The sequence below is a fragment of the Drosophila miranda genome, chromosome XL (assembly GCF_003369915.1).
Source record: "Drosophila miranda strain MSH22 chromosome XL, D.miranda_PacBio2.1, whole genome shotgun sequence".
Classification (NCBI taxonomy): domain Eukaryota; kingdom Metazoa; phylum Arthropoda; class Insecta; order Diptera; family Drosophilidae; genus Drosophila; species Drosophila miranda.
Window position 1 is genome coordinate 6,734,065 of NC_046673.1, and position 17,355 is coordinate 6,751,419.

At 46.2% G+C, this 17,355-nt stretch overlaps 6 protein-coding genes across 9 annotated transcripts; 5 read left to right on the plus strand and 1 right to left on the minus strand.

The window, feature by feature from the left end:
- Positions 1 to 490: 490 nt before the first annotated feature.
- LOC117186982 (ultraviolet-B receptor UVR8-like) lies at positions 491 to 1,205 on the plus strand. Its single transcript, XM_033388458.1, has 3 exons — positions 491 to 498; positions 719 to 1,069; positions 1,130 to 1,205. Exons 1-3 carry the CDS (start codon positions 491 to 493, stop codon positions 1,203 to 1,205), a joined length of 435 nt encoding a protein of 144 aa, XP_033244349.1.
- Positions 1,136 to 6,036, plus strand: LOC117186984. Its single transcript, XM_033388461.1, has 9 exons — positions 1,136 to 1,505; positions 1,827 to 1,899; positions 1,959 to 2,054; positions 2,138 to 2,340; positions 4,781 to 4,966; positions 5,030 to 5,264; positions 5,338 to 5,458; positions 5,526 to 5,642; positions 5,702 to 6,036. The coding sequence occupies exons 1-9, from the start codon at positions 1,371 to 1,373 to the stop codon at positions 5,994 to 5,996; spliced, it is 1,461 nt and encodes a 486-aa protein (XP_033244352.1). The 5' UTR covers positions 1,136 to 1,370; the 3' UTR covers positions 5,997 to 6,036.
- A 400-nt stretch (positions 6,037 to 6,436) lies between these two features.
- Positions 6,437 to 7,311, minus strand: LOC108164523. Its single transcript, XM_033390176.1, has 2 exons — positions 7,070 to 7,311; positions 6,437 to 7,014 (listed from the first exon to the last, which is right to left on the minus strand). The coding sequence occupies exon 2, from the start codon at positions 7,011 to 7,013 to the stop codon at positions 6,612 to 6,614; it is 402 nt and encodes a 133-aa protein (XP_033246067.1). The 5' UTR covers position 7,014; positions 7,070 to 7,311; the 3' UTR covers positions 6,437 to 6,611.
- A 1,248-nt stretch (positions 7,312 to 8,559) lies between these two features.
- Positions 8,560 to 10,572, plus strand: LOC117187559 (RCC1 domain-containing protein 1-like). Its single transcript, XM_033390278.1, has 3 exons — positions 8,560 to 9,277; positions 9,338 to 9,734; positions 10,458 to 10,572. The coding sequence occupies exons 1-2, from the start codon at positions 9,060 to 9,062 to the stop codon at positions 9,432 to 9,434; spliced, it is 315 nt and encodes a 104-aa protein (XP_033246169.1). The 5' UTR covers positions 8,560 to 9,059; the 3' UTR covers positions 9,435 to 9,734; positions 10,458 to 10,572.
- Positions 10,458 to 11,716, plus strand: LOC117186985. Its single transcript, XM_033388469.1, has 4 exons — positions 10,458 to 10,530; positions 10,590 to 10,921; positions 11,042 to 11,261; positions 11,631 to 11,716. Exons 1-4 carry the CDS (start codon positions 10,458 to 10,460, stop codon positions 11,714 to 11,716), a joined length of 711 nt encoding a protein of 236 aa, XP_033244360.1.
- A 1,592-nt stretch (positions 11,717 to 13,308) lies between these two features.
- LOC117187439 (receptor-mediated endocytosis protein 6 homolog) lies at positions 13,309 to 16,838 on the plus strand. Of its 4 annotated transcripts, none has more exons than XR_004472120.1 (4): positions 13,311 to 13,490; positions 13,550 to 13,780; positions 16,033 to 16,192; positions 16,274 to 16,838. XR_004472120.1 is itself a non-coding variant. In XM_033390124.1 (3 exons), the coding sequence occupies exons 2-3, from the start codon at positions 16,046 to 16,048 to the stop codon at positions 16,619 to 16,621; spliced, it is 495 nt and encodes a 164-aa protein (XP_033246015.1). In that variant the 5' UTR covers positions 13,309 to 13,490; positions 16,030 to 16,045; the 3' UTR covers positions 16,622 to 16,838. The 4 variants fall into 4 exon arrangements, 2 of the variants coding, with proteins under 2 accessions (XP_033246015.1, XP_033246020.1); XR_004472119.1 differs by having other exon boundaries at positions 13,312 to 13,490; positions 16,030 to 16,192; XM_033390124.1 differs by lacking the exon at positions 13,550 to 13,780 and having other exon boundaries at positions 13,309 to 13,490; positions 16,030 to 16,192.
- The last annotated feature ends 517 nt before the right edge of the window (positions 16,839 to 17,355 follow it).

Sequence of the window (17,355 nt, forward strand, 5' to 3'; positions counted from 1 at the left end):
AAGTTTCTGGGCAAGGCTGAGGGTTCTAGTTAGCTAGTAACATTACCCGAAATATCAAAAACGAGAAATATTTATGAGGGACCTATCGATAAGTCCACGTTCCGCCATTTTGACGCGTCCATCGCTACTGCGCAGCTGCAGCGCCGACTGCAGGCTGCTTTTCCTATAAAAAGGCCGACAAGAGCTGTTTTCTCATACATATATGTATGTATATATTTTTTTCCTAATACTGGCACTGTTTCTATTGACTAAACTGAATCTTCTTCAGATGTCTTTCAATTAAAAATGTATTAAATTTGCATGGGAAAAAAAAAAACATGAATTGCGAATGGCATGTTTTTTCGATGAAAAAAAAAATGTTCTACCGATTTTTTTGTTCAACATATTTTCACAAAAAGTTGCGGAGGTGCTGCGGAGGAGTTGCCTCCGTCGCAGATACGGTCGTGGCGGACGTCTATAATCAGGAGGTCTTTGTTTTTATATTGAGAAAATGCATGTGTAATCCTTAAGCTAGAAAGTTGTACATTGCGAATCTCGTGGATGAAACAAACGGTTTATTCTTCTGCGTACATATTCATAATTTGTTTGTTTTTCCTGATTTCTGGAGGATTCGACTCATTCAACTTTAACAGTTGAGGCACGTCCACCGCGCCTTCATATAGATTTTAAAAAATGTATTTACGTTTTTTTTTTACTTTAACTTATTCAACTTTGACAGCTCTTTGAGTTTGGTGGGGCAGCATTTCTGGTCAAAAGACCAGTCCAACGCCTTCCTCTTCGAGGAGGACGTGCGGCAGCTGGCCGTCGGCTGGACCCACAATGCGGCGCTGCTCCGCAACAACGAGATCCTCATGTGGGGCCGCAACTGCTACGGACAGCTGGGCACGGGCTCGATCAGCGAGCAGCAGGCGGTGCCCCAGCCACTGAGCCTCCGACTGCCCGACGGCCAGACGCCTGCTCGCGTGCACATGGGGGCAGAGCACGGCCTGCTGCGGACTACAGCCGGCGAGATCTACACCTGGGGCTGGAACGAGCACGGAAACTGTGGCAACAACAGTACAGAGAATGTGTAAGAATCTCCCTTCTGCCAGTGGATTGGCTTTAAATTCAATTTTCGATCAATTTCCAGATGCAGTCAGCGCGTGAAGTTGGCCGGAGCTGGCTCGGGCTTCTGTTACGCCATTTCCGAGTCGTCTGTTAATTAATTTTATAATAAATGTTAAAAATGCTTAAAAATACTAAACGGAATATCGAAATTAAGGTATTTGATGTCGGATCATGAGCAAAATTGTACGAATAATCAAACCCAAGCAGTTGGCGCTCTTTCTTCCATCGATAGTTGAAGAAACATCGATGTATCGATAGTAACAATGAAGTTTTTCAACCTTCAGCAGCTTTACTTGAACTCCGCGGAATTTTCGTTGCAAATACTATTTGCCATTTTTACAGTGAAAATAAAGTGCTTTGTTTTTCAAAAACTTAATCTTTTCCACAGAAAAAAGAAGGTAAATATGGTAAATGGTAGATTTTTATATATTTTATTCGAAATGTGCGGCTTGCCAGGCAATTAGTGGAATGAATTTGAGGGCGCTTTATGGTTTTTTGAAGCCAACAAGTGCAAAATTGCGATGGAGAAGTAGTCAGACCACTCCGCATAAATAAAATAAATTTCCCATAAATCAATTTTTTTTGTGCAACCGATCGCCATAAACAAACGAACAGACGACTGGGATCCGATTACTTCCATTTCGCTCGAAGCAGTGAAGGTTCTCGTTCAGCGGTGTTTCTTTCCAATAAACACTTTCATTTCTTTCTCGCACAAAAAGATGTCGGAGAATAGCTTCAACTCAAAGTATTTGGACGATGACGATGAGGACGATGCGATTGCTGCCTCTGAGGGTGTGTACCAATGAATCCTCTAAACTAAATATAATCCACGCGTTTGTCTCGCGCTTTAGGCAAAGTTTCGAGCCAGGTGGCCAAGCGCATCTGGCAGCCAACCATCGATGATACTACCCCTGGGGTCTGGGAGCCGCCCGAGAAGCCCTGCCCACGTGGAGGAGGATGCTCCGATGTGTGCGAGGCCTGGCGGAGGCTCTAGCGGTGAGCGAGACCGCCTCGGACTTTATACACGAAGTGGAGCGCTCTCTCTACGGCGACAACAGCAAGGAGAACGGCTCCGCCCAGTACTTCAAGGCGGCCGAGAATTATTCGCTGTTTGGCGCCAACTACATGGGCTTGGAGGAGGACAAGAACAAAAAACCGCCGCCGGGCTTCGACCAAAGCTCCAGTCAGATTGCGGCTGGATCGGCCGGAGTATCCGGCCAAAGCTACTCGGGGGTAAGTGGTGCTCTAGGCTTTCAATGAATTAGGAATCGATGATTCGTTGGCTAGAATATGCCCAATATGCCCTCCTTCTTAGCTGTTCTGAGGAAAACCCCAACTCTATCCGTATTCAGGGACCCTCTTCATCCGGAATGGGCGGCATGGCAATGTCCCAGCAGCCGCAGCACAAGGCCGCGAATCAGCCAGGACCTGCAGCGCTGCTTCCACAGCAGCAGCAGCATCCGCGTCATCCTTCGCCAGCGACAGTGCCCAGGGTCATAGCCGAGGCAGCAGCTCTGGCTGGAGCTGGGGCTGGCATCGACATTGGCCTGCACGCCCATGGACATCTGCCCAGTGCCACGGAAATGGCCATCGGACACATTTACCAGGAGCTCATGGGCATGAATTTCAATCAGGCCAATATACAGCAGCGGCAGCAGCAACACCACCACCAGCAGCAGCAGCAGCACCACCACCAGCAGCAGCAGCAGCAGCACCACCACCAGCAGCAGCAGCAGCAGGCGGCTCTCCAGCATCAGCAGCAGGCGGCTCTGAAGCAGCAGGCGGCTCTGAAGCAGCAGGCGGCTCTCCTCTCCTACGGCCAAAAGGCCGTAACAGCAACTGGCATAGTCCCTGACCCACGCGACGTATGTTCTCAAAGCGGTGTTTCCTGCGTATCGTGCCCGTTTGCGTCGCCAGGTCCACTTTTGGGACAACTAGAGTACGGCCAGGACATTACACTCCACACCCACAGATTAGATGACATGGAGCGATCGAGTATTTGAACTAGTTTACAAATATTTTGTTTGTTTGTTTTGTCGAGTTTGTTGTCGTCTCCGCTGGGCTGATGGCCGACAGCATAGCAAGGCGTACTCTTAAACAGTCTTCAAAGTTATTTAGTTCTACGACACACACATTGCGGTCCGCCTCAGCAGATGGATCCCTGTGCCTGTGCCCAGAATGTCGCGGCTCGCGCGTACTGGAGTCCGATTCCACACGAGGGCGAGGCATGAGTTCAATATCTTCTTGTTGCTGCAGAGCGCCTCCCGGCTGCTGGGTTTTTGCAATGATTAAAATGACCTTCATTCCCTGATGACAGACAGTCACTGGAAAACGTTTCTCCAGCATCACTGCCGTGGTCTGTTGTACCTCAACCGTCGACATCTTCTGTTGAAGTGTTCTCCGCTTCTGAATTTTAGTGTATAGTTTTGAAGGGCTGGGCTGGACTGGAACACCTATATCATGTTCGGCCTTGTCAGCCGATCCGTGCCAACATCTTTGAAATCGTTGAGCGGTGAGAGCGGTGCTGTGTTGCAGATCCGCTTCGGACAGCCCCCCCCACATCCACACCACCCACATCATGCTGTGTGGAGTGCCCTGAGGCCTGCGTTTCATTGACAAGAAGCGACCACAGTGTGGGACACGCCCGCAGATTCTGCAAGTGAAGATCAACTACAAAGGATTACTTACTTTGTCATTGCCATGAGAGGCGGAGGGAACAGCCACCGTTGTGTTGATGTGATGTTCCACCAGTTCCACGGGTTGTTTTATGGGCAACGAGCCCAAGCAGATTGTGCGCTACAAGCGAGGATACCCTTTGGATAAAAAACACAGCCGCAACTGTGGCGGATCAGCTGAAATCGCTGCCAAACTGCAGCCAATGCGGTGGGAGTCGTCAATTCGAGTATGTGGGAACGGGAGGTTAAAGTGTGACGGTGGTACTGTCCACCCGAAGTCGCTCCAGTCGTTTTCCGTACAAGCCAATATTTAAATAAAAAATTAAATATTTTTTTTTTTTTATAATAAAGGAGCTTATATCATTTCTTTTCTTTTGTTCTTCATTCAAACGTAAGAAAATGCCGCCTTATTTCGTTTATTTTCAATGTACGCTCAGCCCATATGTGCATGCATAAGTGAGCGAGTAGGTACGAACAAAGTAGAAAACAAAACGTAAAAAGTACAAGAAATTTAAAATTTTTTTGTCGATTAATTTTTTACGATTTCAGCAGAGAAAATCAGCTATTTTTTTTGCCTGTTATCGATTTCAGCTGAGAAAATCAGAAATATACCAAAATACCACTGTTGATAAATCCGATAGCAACTGCCTAGCATAATCAATCAGGGTGACCGGTTTACCATTTTCAACGGTATATAAAAATCCAATAAAAGCAAGTATTTAGAATAGGCCTGTTAAGTAGAAAATTGATTCATCGATCGTTTAAAACTATGTGGGCATGGCTAAATGTTCTATATAGCTAGTAATATTCCACGGAATTTTAAAAACGAGGAATATGTAAAATAGAACATGAATTCGTCAGTACATTTACGGTATATTTTTCAAATGAGACGGTATATTTTGGTATATTTCTGAGGGTCAGACCAGAAAAGTCGAAAAGTCCAGTAAAGAACGGTACTGCTGTTTGAAAAATTTCAGCTGTATATCTTATAAATAAAGAGATTAGCAGACGTACATGGTTATATTTTAATATATATATTTAATTTTGTTTTTAAAACGTTTATCATATTTCAGCTCTTTCTGCTGCACCTTGACGACATCCTGCCGCAGACGTTGAAGCTACAGCCGCGCAACAATAACCAGCCGACTGGCTGCTCCACAATCATTGTCAACCAAAAGAATTGCGTAGGTAAAGCCTAGAGGAGCCCCAGAAGATTGCTTTAATACAGTGCAACGTCTCGTTTATAGCGACTGTTGGGTCACACCGAGGATGCCCTGACGGAATCCCTCAATCATTACTATTTTGTTGACGCGCACATCATCAGCGACAAGCCGCAGGGCAAATACAATGTCAAGGAAGAGCACTTTATGTCCCTGTGCTATGCCGGACACTTGCCCGGCTACACCATGAATCAGAATTATCATGGCCTGGTCTTCAGCATCAATACGATCAGTGCGGAGCTGTTGCGCAGTGGCAAGACACGTGAGTGTACTTCCCATTTCCCTTTCGATGGGATAAGAGACCTTTAATGAGGGTTGGCTTTAATGCTTTTTAGCGAGACACTTCTTGACACGAGCCCTGCTGGCCACCAGCAATGTGGACGATGCTTTTAGGGTGCTCAAGGACGCAGGTGTGGGAGCAGCCGATGCCTGCTCCATTAACTTTACCTTCTTGGCGTGAGTATCAAAGGGACTTTGGTCAACGGTCAACAGTCTGCAGTTTTCTTGTTCCTTGATTTCACAGCGATCCCCGCCAGATGTTCTATAATGTGGAGATGGCGCCTTCGCCAGACCGTAAGAATGAGTCGCTTTTGAACATCAAGGAGATACCCTTGGGCAATCATAACTACCATGTGAATCAGTGATCAGATCTACCAGTAGTCATTAGCGCAGCTTGAGTAATTCTCGATTCGATCCTAGATTCGATCGCATACGCCAGGATCTGGCCAACGCTCTGATGGTCGACTCCAGCGTATCGCGAATGCAGGCGTTCGGCACCTACAAGCCGCCATCGAGCGAGCAGGATGTGCGCCATATGCTGGGCGATGTCTCTGGGGAAATGTATTGCGTGTGGCGCGAGAATGGCAGCTGTGATGAGGTGGTCAAAACCATTGCCGTTGGCATTTTCGATCTCACCGCTAGGACCATGTCGCTCTATTCGGACAATCCCAGTCAGACGGAGCCTCACTGCAGGTTGCCTCTGCTCTTCAAGTAGCTTTAATGCACACCCCCCCCACCCTTTGTTGGACACAGATTTTACTCGTATGTTTAATAAACATAATCAAATGGCAGTTTGAGCTTGATCCAAAATTTTGTTGGGTCGTTAGCCAATCTAAAACCTCTCACTCTTCAAAATAAAATTGTGAAATTTGAGTGAGCCAAGATGTTAGTACAGAGGGGCATGTGCATGTGGATAATTTCCCCACACATCCTATTTGTGGTGTGATTTCAGGTGCCCATCTACCTGGGGGCCATGGAGCCCCTGGTTAGCTGCAGCGAAGATGACAAAATGGGAATGTGCGGATCGTCGAGCTGGTCGACGCTGAGTTCTTCAAACGGATTGTCGAGTGGGTTGCGGGGCTGGATGGTGGGGAATTTCTGTTGAATAAATAATAATACGAGTAGTACCTAAAACAAATCCTTAAAGTGCACCAATATCGTTGCCTAGATTCTTCGTTTATTTGGCTCGTGTGTTAGGCTCGTGTGTTAATGTCGTGTTATTGAATATGCTATGTTTTGTTTACCGAGAGTTTGATATGTATTACGTATCGTGTCCGAACAGGGGCAGTGCAGTGATCAAACTGCATAGCCAGGGCCCTTCTATGCTATGTCACTTGCATAGCTCGGCGAAGAAGCTCTCCAGGCCGCGCGCCTTCTCCCACTTGCCATCGATGAGTGCCTTCTGGTGAACCACCATCAGGGCGCGGATGCAGTCGACCATCAGGAGATCAAAGTCGTTGCAGAGGAGACTCACAATTTGGGCGTAGCTAGCTGTGGCCGGGCTGGGGGGCCGGGTCACACAGCCTATGAGAATGCGTAGCAGCTGCTCCTTGTGGTCGGGCAGGCAGTCGGTGATCAGCAGTTTCAGTCGACGGATGTGGAAAAAGTCGGCGACGAAATTGACTCCGTCTAGTTTAGCCATCAACTCGGCAATTAACTCAATACGGTCGTCGGGGGTGAGATCCTCACCGCGCCCAGCTTGCCACTTTCTCTTGCGATGATGACCGTTCATTCTGATAGAACATTGGGATTCTCACTGATTCTGATTTTCAGACAATAAATACGTACGTATGTGCACTAATTGAAGAAAGTAATTCGAATTACTGTGCTATTTGTTCACTTTTCACTTCTTTTTGGATTGGTCTTCGGCAGAATCCACGCACGCGTTGCTTTTTTCAGGGAGGCTGCGAACCATACAGTTCGAAATTACTACTGAAAATACAGGCGAACTTAGGCGTTTTATTGTAACTTATTTCTAGCTTCACAATTTTTACACAGAACACTCACTGAACTGACTATTAATTGCCAGATTTGTTGACCATATCTGAACAAATGTTTGGCCTATTCCGATTGACAAAGCCGGCGAAAACGATATATTTTCTGTCCCCGCATTGGCAGCACTGGCTTTGTAAAGGTAACCTTTGCGGCTTCCTAGCTTCATTTTTTAGCACCAGGAGTTTCGTTACTTTTGTCGCTTTCTGTGTAGTTGGAATCAAACACATGTTCTTCAGGGAAAAGAAAAGATCGCTGATGATGAACAGTGGTTAAGTTGAGTGGTTACTATTTGAATGAATACAATTTTATGGGCGGCTTGTTATTTTCAAAATAAAGGCATGTAACCGCCGGATTTTATCAGACTATCGCACAAAAGTACCGATGTTCGCAGCTTCCTGTACATCGATAAGTAGAATCAAAAGTCGCGGATATATTTGATCTTACGTCCTGAGCCAACAGAAAAATAGTATCGACTCGGCCAAATCTGAGAAAAATATTCATGTTAATATGTTCGCCCAGCCAAAAAATATCAGACATATAAGTCGATATATATCAAAAAATTTATATATCAATACATATTTAACAACCATCCCTAGAATACTGAACTCTACCTGCGGTGACCGCTCTCAAATCATTTATTCCAATGGATTGGATCTAAATCCTTTTCGCTCATTCACTTTCAAACAATTTCTATTTGGCGCACACCACTTGCATCCAATCGATAGTATTGATGGTCGAATTGCTTTCTTCGAAACGGTTATTGGCTCTTTTTGCGCTCTCATTAAATCAGTTAAGGTTCTCTTTTTCGCTCTATTTGAATCGAGTATGAATCGGTAGCAACCGGTCCCAACCATTGAAAATTCAAATTCAAGAGCTGAAGCTGCTTTAAAATGAACCAGTCTTGTGGGAAAATGATTCGTCAATCGGATTAAAGTTTCTGGGCAAGGCTGAGGGTTCTAGTTAGCTAGTAACATTACCCGAAATATCAAAAACGAGAAATATTTATGAGGGACCTATCGATAAGTCCACGTTCCGCCATTTTGACGCGTCCATCGCTACTGCGCAGCTGCAGCGCCGACTGCAGGCTGCTTTTCCTATAAAAAGGCCGACAAGAGCTGTTTTCTCATACATATATGTATGTATGTATATATTTTTTCCTAATACTGGCACTGTTTCTATTGACTAAACTGAATCTTCTTCAGATGTCTTTCAATTAAAAATTTATTAAATTTACATGGGAAAAAAAAACATTAATTGCGAATGGCATGTTTTTTCGATGAAAAAAAAAAATGTTCTACCGATTTTTCGTTCAACATATTTTCACAAAAAGTTTCGGAGGTGCTGCGGAGGAGTTGCCTCCGTCGCAGATACGGTCGTGGCGGACGTCTATAATCAGGAGGTCTTTGTTTTTATATTGAGAAAATGCATGTGTAATCCTTAAGCTAGAAAGTTGTACATTGCGAATCTCGTGGATGAAACAAACGGTTTATTCTTCTGCGTACATATTCATAATTTGTTTGTTTTTCCTGATTTCTGGAGGATTCGACTCATTCAACTTTAACAGTTGAGGCACGTCCACCGCGCCTTCATATAGATTTTAAAAAATGTATTTACGTTTTTTTTTTACTTTAACTTATTCAACTTTGACAGCTCTTTGAGTTTGGTGGGGCAGCATTTCTGGTCAAAAGACCAGTCCAACGCCTTCCTCTTCGAGGAGGACGTGCGGCAGCTGGCCGTCGGCTGGACCCACAATGCGGCGCTGCTCCGCAACAACGAGATCCTCATGTGGGGCCGCAAGTGCTACGGACAGCTGGGCACGGGCTCGATCAGCGAGCAGCAGGCGGTGCCCCAGCCACTGAGCCTCCGACTGCCCGACGGCCAGACGCCTGCTCGCGTGCACATGGGGGCAGAGCACGGCCTGCTGCGGACTACAGCCGGCGAGATCTACACCTGGGGCTGGAACGAGCACGGAAACTGTGGCAACAACAGTACAGAGAATGTGTAAGAATCTCCCTTCTGCCAGTGGATTGGCTTTAAATTCAATTTTCGATCAATTTCCAGATGCAGCCCTACACTCGTGGAAATCCCGGGACGCGTGAAGTTGGCCGGAGGTGGCTCGGGCTTCTGTTACGCCATTTCCGAGTCGTCTGTTAATTAATTTTATAATAAATGTTAAAAATGCTTAAAAATACTAAACGGAATATCGAAATTAAGGTATTTGATGTCGGATCATGAGCAAAATTGTACGAATAATCAAACCCAAGCAGTTGGCGCTCTTTCTTCCATCGATAGTTGAAGAAACATCGATGTATCGATAGTAACAATGAAGTTTTTCAACCTTCAGCAGCTTTACTTGAACTCCGCGGAATTTTCGTTGCAAATACTATTTGCCATTTTTACAGTGAAAATAAAGTGCTTTGTTTTTCAAAAACATAATCTTTTCCACAGAAAAAAGAAGGTAAATATGGTAAATGGTAGATTTTTATATATTTTATTCGAAATGTGCGGCTTGCCAGGCAATTAGTGGATGAATTTGAGGGCGCTTATGGTTTTTGAAGCCAACAAGTGCAAATGGCGATGGAGAATCATCAAAGTGCAATGAAATATTCGAAATATTTGCGGCACCGGCCTCTACACACTCGTGTTCCATGATAGATGCCTCAGAGCAGAGAACTATCTCCCTTAAATAATTGGCAGCACTGAAAAAGTCGCCCAAAGTGAGACATCGCTTCTTCTGCGCAAAATGCAATGGATTGGATTGATATTTCTTCGATCCGCAGAAGTCGCACTTTAAGACTTCTGTGGCCATGTGTATGCCGGCATTTTTCGTTCACCAATACACAAAAAGATTAACCAGTGCTGCCAATAGTTCATCCACTGATACACACACGCACACACAGCACTCAAGCCTCCTCGACCTCTGACTGGGCAGCACTGTCGTGGTAGGCGTCTGTGTCGGGCAGTAATTCCGAGAAACTTCAGCGTGTATTAGTAGACAACTCCGCATAAATAAAATAAATTTCCCATAAATCAATTTTTTTTGTGCAACCGATCGCCATAAACAAACGAACACACGACTGGGATCCGATTGCTTCCATTTCGCTCGAAGCAGTGAAGGTTCTCGTTCAGCGGTGTTTCTTTCCAATCAATAAACATTTTTATTTCTTTCTCGCACAAAAAGATGTCGGAGAATAGCTTCAACTCAAAGTATTTGGACGATGACGATGAGGACGATGCGATTGCTGCCTCTGAGGGTGTGTACCAATGAATCCTCTAAACTAAATATAATCCACGCGTTTGTCTCGCGCTTTAGGCAAAGTTTCGAGCCAGGTGGCCAAGCGCATCTGGCAGCCAACCATCGATGATACTACCCCTGGGGTCTGGGAGCGGCCCGCTCTAGCGGTGAGCGGGACCGCCTCGGACTTTATACACGAAGTGATGCGCTCTCTCTACGGCGACAACAGCAAGGATCCGGAAAACGGCTCCGCCCAGTACTTCAAGGCGGCCGAGAATTATGCGCTGTTTGGCGCCAACTACATGGGCTTGGAGGAGGACAAGAACAAAAAACCGCCGCCGGGCTTCGACCAAAGCTCCAGTCAGATTGCGGCTGGATCGGCCGGAGTATCCGGCCAAAGCTACTCGGGGGTAAGTGGTGCTCTAGGCTTTCAATGAATTAGGAATCGATGATTCGTTGGCTAGAATATGCCCAATATGCCCTCCTTCTTAGCTGTTCTGAGGAAAACCCCAACTCTATCCGTATTTCAGGGACCCTCTTCATCCGGAATGGGCGGCATGGCAATGTCACAGCAGCCGCAGCACAAGGCCGTGAATCAGCCAGGACCTGCAGCGCTGCTTCCACAGCAGCAGCAGCATCCGCGTCATCCTTCGCCAGCGACAGTGCCCAGGGTCATAGCCGAGGCAGCAGCTCTGGCTGGAGCTGGGGCTGGCATCGACATTGGCCTGCACGCCCATGGACATCTGCCCAGTGCCACGGAAATGGCCATCGGACACATTTACCAGGAGCTCATGGGCATGAATTTCAATCAGGCCAATATACAGCAGCAGCAGCAGCAACACCACCACCAGCAGCAGCAGCAGCACCACCACCAGCAGCAGCAGCAGCAGCAGCAGCAGCAGCACCACCAGCAGCAGCAGCAGGCGGCTCTGAAGCAGCAGCAGCAGGCGGCTCTGAAGCAGCAGGCGGCTCTGAAGCAGCAGGCGGCTCTGAAGCAGCAGGCGGCTCTCCTCTCCTACGGCCAAAAGGCCGTAACAGCAACTGGCATAGTCCCTGACCCACGCGACGTATGTTCTCAAAGCGGTGTTTCTTGCGTATCGTGCCCGTTTGCGTCGCCAGGTCCACTTCTGGGACAACTAGAGTACGGCCAGGACATTACACTCCACACCCACAGATTAGATGACATGGAGCGATCGAGTATTTGAACTAGTTTTAAAATATTTTGTTTGTTTGTTTTGTCGAGTTTGTTGTCGTCTCCTCTGGGCTGATGACCGACAGCATACCAAGGCGTACTCTTAAACAGTCTTCAAAGTTATTTAGTTCTACGACACACACATTGCGGTCCGCCTCAGCAGATGGATCCCTGTGCCTGTGCCCAGAATGTCGCGGCTCCGCGCGTACTGGAGTCCGATTCCACACGAGGGCGAGGCATGAGTTCAATATCTTCTTGTTGCTGCAGAGCGCCTCCCGGCTGCTGGGTTTTTGCAATGATTAAAATGACCTTCATTCCCTGATGACAGACAGTCACTGGAAAACGTTTCTCCAGCATCACTGCCGTGGTCTGTTGTACCTCAACCGTCGACATCTTCTGTTGAAGTGTTCTCCGCTTCTGAATTTTAGTGTATAGTTTCTGAAGGGCTGGGCTGGACTGGAACACCTATATCATGTTAGGCCTTGTCAGCCGATCCGTGCCAACGTCTTTGAAATCGTTGAGCGGTGAGAGCGGTGCTGTGTGGCAGATCCGATTCGGACAGCCCCCCCACATCCACACCACCCACATCATGCTGTGTGGAGTGCCCTGAGGCCTGCGTTTCATTGACAAGAAGCGACCAGAGTGTGGGACACGCCCGCAGATTCTGCAAGTGAAGATCAACTACAAAGGATTACTTACTTTGTCATTGCCATGAGAGGCGGAGGGAACAGCCACCGTTGTGTTGATGTGATGTTCCACCAGTTCCACGGGTTGTTTTATGGGCAGCGAGCCCAAGCAGATTGTGCGCTACAAGCGAGGATACCCTTTGGATAAAAAACACAGCCGCAACTGTGGCGGATCAGCTGAAATCGCTGCCAAACTGCAGCCAATGCGGTGGGATTCGTCAATTCGAGTATGTGGGAACGGGAGTTTAAAGTGTGACGGTGGTACTGTCCACCCGAAGTCGCTCCAGTCGTTTTCCGTACGAGTCCACGTTAAAAAAAAAAATAAAAACTGTTTTTTTTTTTATAATAAATTCTTCTTAATTCAAACGTAAGAAAATGCCGCCTTATTTCGTTTATTTTCAGTGTACGCTCAGCCCATATGTGCATGCATAAGTGAGCGAGTAGGTACGAACAAAGTAGAAAACAAAACGTAAAAAGTACAAGAAATTTAAAATTTGTTTGTCGATTACTTTTTTAAAAATTTTTTCGATTTCAGCAGAGAAAATCAGCTATTTTGTTTCCTTTTATCGATTTCAGCTGAGAAAATCAGAAATATAGCAAAATACCACTGGCGATAAATCCGATAGCAACTGCCTAGCATAATCAACTAGGGTGACCGGTTTACCATTTTCAACGGTATATAAAAATCCAATAAAAGCAAGTATTTAGAATAGGCCAGTTAAGTAGAAAATTGATTCATCAATCGTTTAAAACTATGTGGGCATGGCTAAATGTTCTATATAGCTAGTAATATTCCACGGAATTTTAAAAACGAGGAATATGTAAAATAGAACATGAATTCGTCAGTACATTTACGGTATATTTTTCAAATGAGACGGTATATTTTGGTATATTTCTGAGGGTCGGACGGTATATTTTATCGAAAAGTCCGCGGTCACACCGTACTCAACTCTAATTGCGTGCATAGCAAAAAAGAAAACATTAATTGTTTGTGTTTTTATTCGCTTGAGCCAACGGGTGTGTTAGTTCTCGCTGATTAAAGTTAAACAACAATTAAAGTTAAAAGTGGAAAAGCAGTCAGATATCCAATTTCTAGCGAAAGTAAGTTGTTGTGCGCCCTCTCCGCGTTTTCTCCATTCCCCTCTGTTTCTGTTTTCTAGACCGAGCAACATGTTGCCAGACAAACCAAATTATGAGGCGAGAAAATGGACGTAATCATTTAAACAAAAGGCGTGCGTGTGGAATTCGCAATCCCAGGCATCAATACCCAACCAATTCGCAAACTGGCGGCTACCCGCTAGTCTGCCGCCCTCCCCACGCAAACACGCGCCCGCTCCCGCAGGCGCACAGACAGAACAAGCAGACGACAGACACCAGCCCCTGCACGAAACGTAAGTCCTGCAGCAGAAGGAGCAGCAGCTGAGGAAGTCCGCGCATTCCATGGTGGATCCTCACCCCTGGGGAAGCATCAAGGCCAATTTCCAGTCTCTTTCCATTCCGCTGGTACATGTATTATTTATTTTCTGTGCATGGCACACAAAATACTTAAACTATTAATGCACATACACACACACCACGCACACAGCAGCAGTCCACCCCCCATTTCTGCTTTGGCGACACATTGAGACGCCTCCCCCATCCTCCGCCCACCTCTGCTGCTGCTGCTGTGGGGCTTGTGCAATGTGAGAGAGGCCTCCCAACAAATTAAGTTTGTTTCACTTTAATGTGGGTTTGCTTGCCATTGTTCCAATGGCGGACTGCTGGCTGCATCTGCCTCCCTGCTGGAGCATCATAGGGGGAAGCATTTTAGTATTGTCGTAGCATATACTCTTATAGAACCTCAGTCAGCAGTCACTAACCGAACCGCACACTAATCGTATCGGGTATGGCAGCGTATGACCCATTGTTTATCTAAAACGCCTCTTAAGACTTTCGCCCAGTTATCGATAAGATAAAAGGCAATTCCGAATTGAATCCAACTTTGAGCAAAAGCAAATTTGAGTAATTTCAGAAAAGTACATGAAAGACACTGGGGACAGCTCTCCTGGTCGCCAAGGACGCGTGCATCTTGACCTTGGTCCCAGCCGAGTGGTGGGTGCAGTGGTTCGTTTTATCATGGGTGCTTTTGCTCCATAAGCCCTAGGAAAGAAAGTAAACAGATCATGATCGATCCATAGACCATGAGCTGGCTGGCACACCCCCATCGTCATTCACGAGGAACAAATAGTGGCCGTAATTGACGCGCAAATATTGTGACTCCACCAGGCAGTGAAACAAGGCCACGCACGATCATCTTCTCTTTTTTTTCCGTTGTTTATCCTCTGTGCACGGGCAGGGCAGGCCAGTCCCTCCATCTGCCCTTGATCAAGGCCTAATCTGTAATCTGTAACTGCCACTGACGTTTGGCAAACGTTTGGCATTGTTTATGTAACCACAAAATCTATATATACTTAAACTATATACTCGTATAGGCATTACATATAAACACTTGTATACTCGTAGAGAGGCTTCATTTCTCTCCATTGATTAGCTGTTTAGATCTCTCTCTCACTGTGTTTCTGTCTCTCTTTGGCATCCAATTAGAGATGTGCGCGTGACTGCACGATCATTAGAGCAGAGCAGAGATGCTTACGATGCGTAATCGTAGGCTTTTTACGTATGTTCCAGCGCATATAACGGTCTAAGAAGGATTTTACTTTCGATCATTCATCCGTATGCGTGGTCCCGAAACTGAAAACCGAAACATATGCCATGAGAAATGCCTGGCGTTCCACAAGTTGCAATGAACAATGAATAATGGAAACCAATTTAATATACGGAAATGCGCAATACGGGCGAGTTACGGACCGGACACCGAACGACGTAGGGGAGGGGGTATGTGGGCAGAATGGAACTGAATTTGAGGATAAATTGTTGCAAATCGAATCAAAACTGAATATTCACTGAAAAAGTTCAGTAAAAATAATTGAATTTCCATCGAAATAAATTGATGAAGAGGTTCTTCAGCGAAATCGAATTGTCAATAAAAGTGAATGAAAATTGAATTGAAATTAAAGTTTAACAGAACATTTCAAGATAAAACTATGTTTACGTAAAGTTCCCCAAGTCGAGACGGTATTAAAGATTAAGCTTAACGTAGGCCGTAGATGCAAAAGAGAGAGCGCCCAAAGGGCTTTGTTTCCAAAGCAGCAGGTCCTTGTTCCCTTTTCCCTGAGATTGCTACGACGCCAGCGAAGCTAACAAGCAACCGCTTCCGCTTCCAAAGAAAGAAAAAAATAATAATTTACATGTCTTGTGCATGACGAGGGACATTTTGTACAAGATTTATTCTTCGACCATCGAAGCTTCTGACCAAAAGAAACAAATAAAACAATTTACATGTCGCGTGAAGCATCATATTGATGCTCGACTCGCCTGCCGACTACAGCTCTAGAGTATTTAAAATCTTCGGGCCAGAGACCCTTAGGAAGAGGGGAAAGGACCACGTCGGAAGACGTTTGATCTTGTGTGTTCCCTCGGCGTTTGCTTGCAGTCCTTCTCCGGGGTAGAAGGAGTCTTTAAAGGCGGCTTCTTAAAGGTCCTAGCCGAACCCCTTCTCTTTAGTTTCAATGCTGATTCCTAATCGAAACGAGTTTTTCAGAAGCTCTATCTCCATTATGGAGCCCACTGCCGCGGGGAATCTGCTGGAGATCATGGACCTGGCGCGCACTCTCCGCCAGGAGCAACTCTTCATCCAGCAAGAGCAGACGGCCTTTGGCCAGCTGACGGGGGCTCTAGAGACCAATGCAGGCACCATAACAAAGGTAAATATTAACCAACAAGATAAGGGATTTAATCTCCCGTAAAATCTGCGCTCTGATCTGATATCTGGATCCCTGTTACAGTTAGCCTTTGTGTGTGCCCAGCAGAGACAGATACTGAACGAGCTGCTGGTGGCCAGGAACGATCACGATCCTCTGTTGAGCTGCAGACGGGCGAGAGCCTACGACAGTGCCCAGTTTATGGATGCCAAGCAGGTGCTGCCGTATGAGCATGCCCTGGCCTACGAATTTACAAATTTATTAAATTTACATGGGGAAAAAAAACATGAATTGCGAATGGCATGTTTTTTCGATGAAAAAAAAAAAAAATGTTCTACCGATTTTTCGTTCAACATATTTTCACAAAAAGTTGCGGAGGTGCTGCGGAGGAGTTGCCTCCGTCGCAGATACGGTCGTGGCGGACGTCTATAATCAGGAGGTCTTTGTTTTTATATTGAGAAAATGCATGTGTAATCCTTAAGCTAGAAAGTTGTACATTGCGAATCTCGTGGATGAAACAAACGGTTTATTCTTCTGCGTACATATTCATAATTTGTTTGTTTTTCCTGATTTCTGGAGGATTCGACTCATTCAACTTTAACAGTTGAGGCACGTCCACCGCGCCTTCATATAGATTTTAAAAAATGTATTTACGTTTTTTTTTTACTTTAACTTATTCAACTTTGACAGCTCTTTGAGTTTGGTGGGGCAGCATTTCTGGTCAAAAGACCGGTCCAACGCCTTCCTCTTCGAGGAGGACGTGCGGCAGCTGGCCGTCGGCTGGACCCACAATGCGGCGCTGCTCCGCAACAACGAGATCCTCATGTGGGGCCGCAAGTGCTACGGACAGCTGGGCACGGGCTCGATCAGCGAGCAGCAGGCGGTGCCCCAGCCACTGAGCCTCCGACTGCCCGACGGCCAGACGCCTGCTCGCGTTCACATGGGGGCAGAGCACGGCCTGCTGCGGACTACAGCCGGCGAGATCTACACCTGGGGCTGGAACGAGCACGGAAACTGTGGCAACAACAGTACAGAGAATGTGTAAGAATCTCCCTTCTGCCAGTGGATTGGCTTTAAATTCAATTTTCGATCAATTTCCAGATGCAGCCCTACACTCGTGGAAATCCCGGGACGCGTGAAGTTGGCCGGAGCTGGCTCGGGCTTCT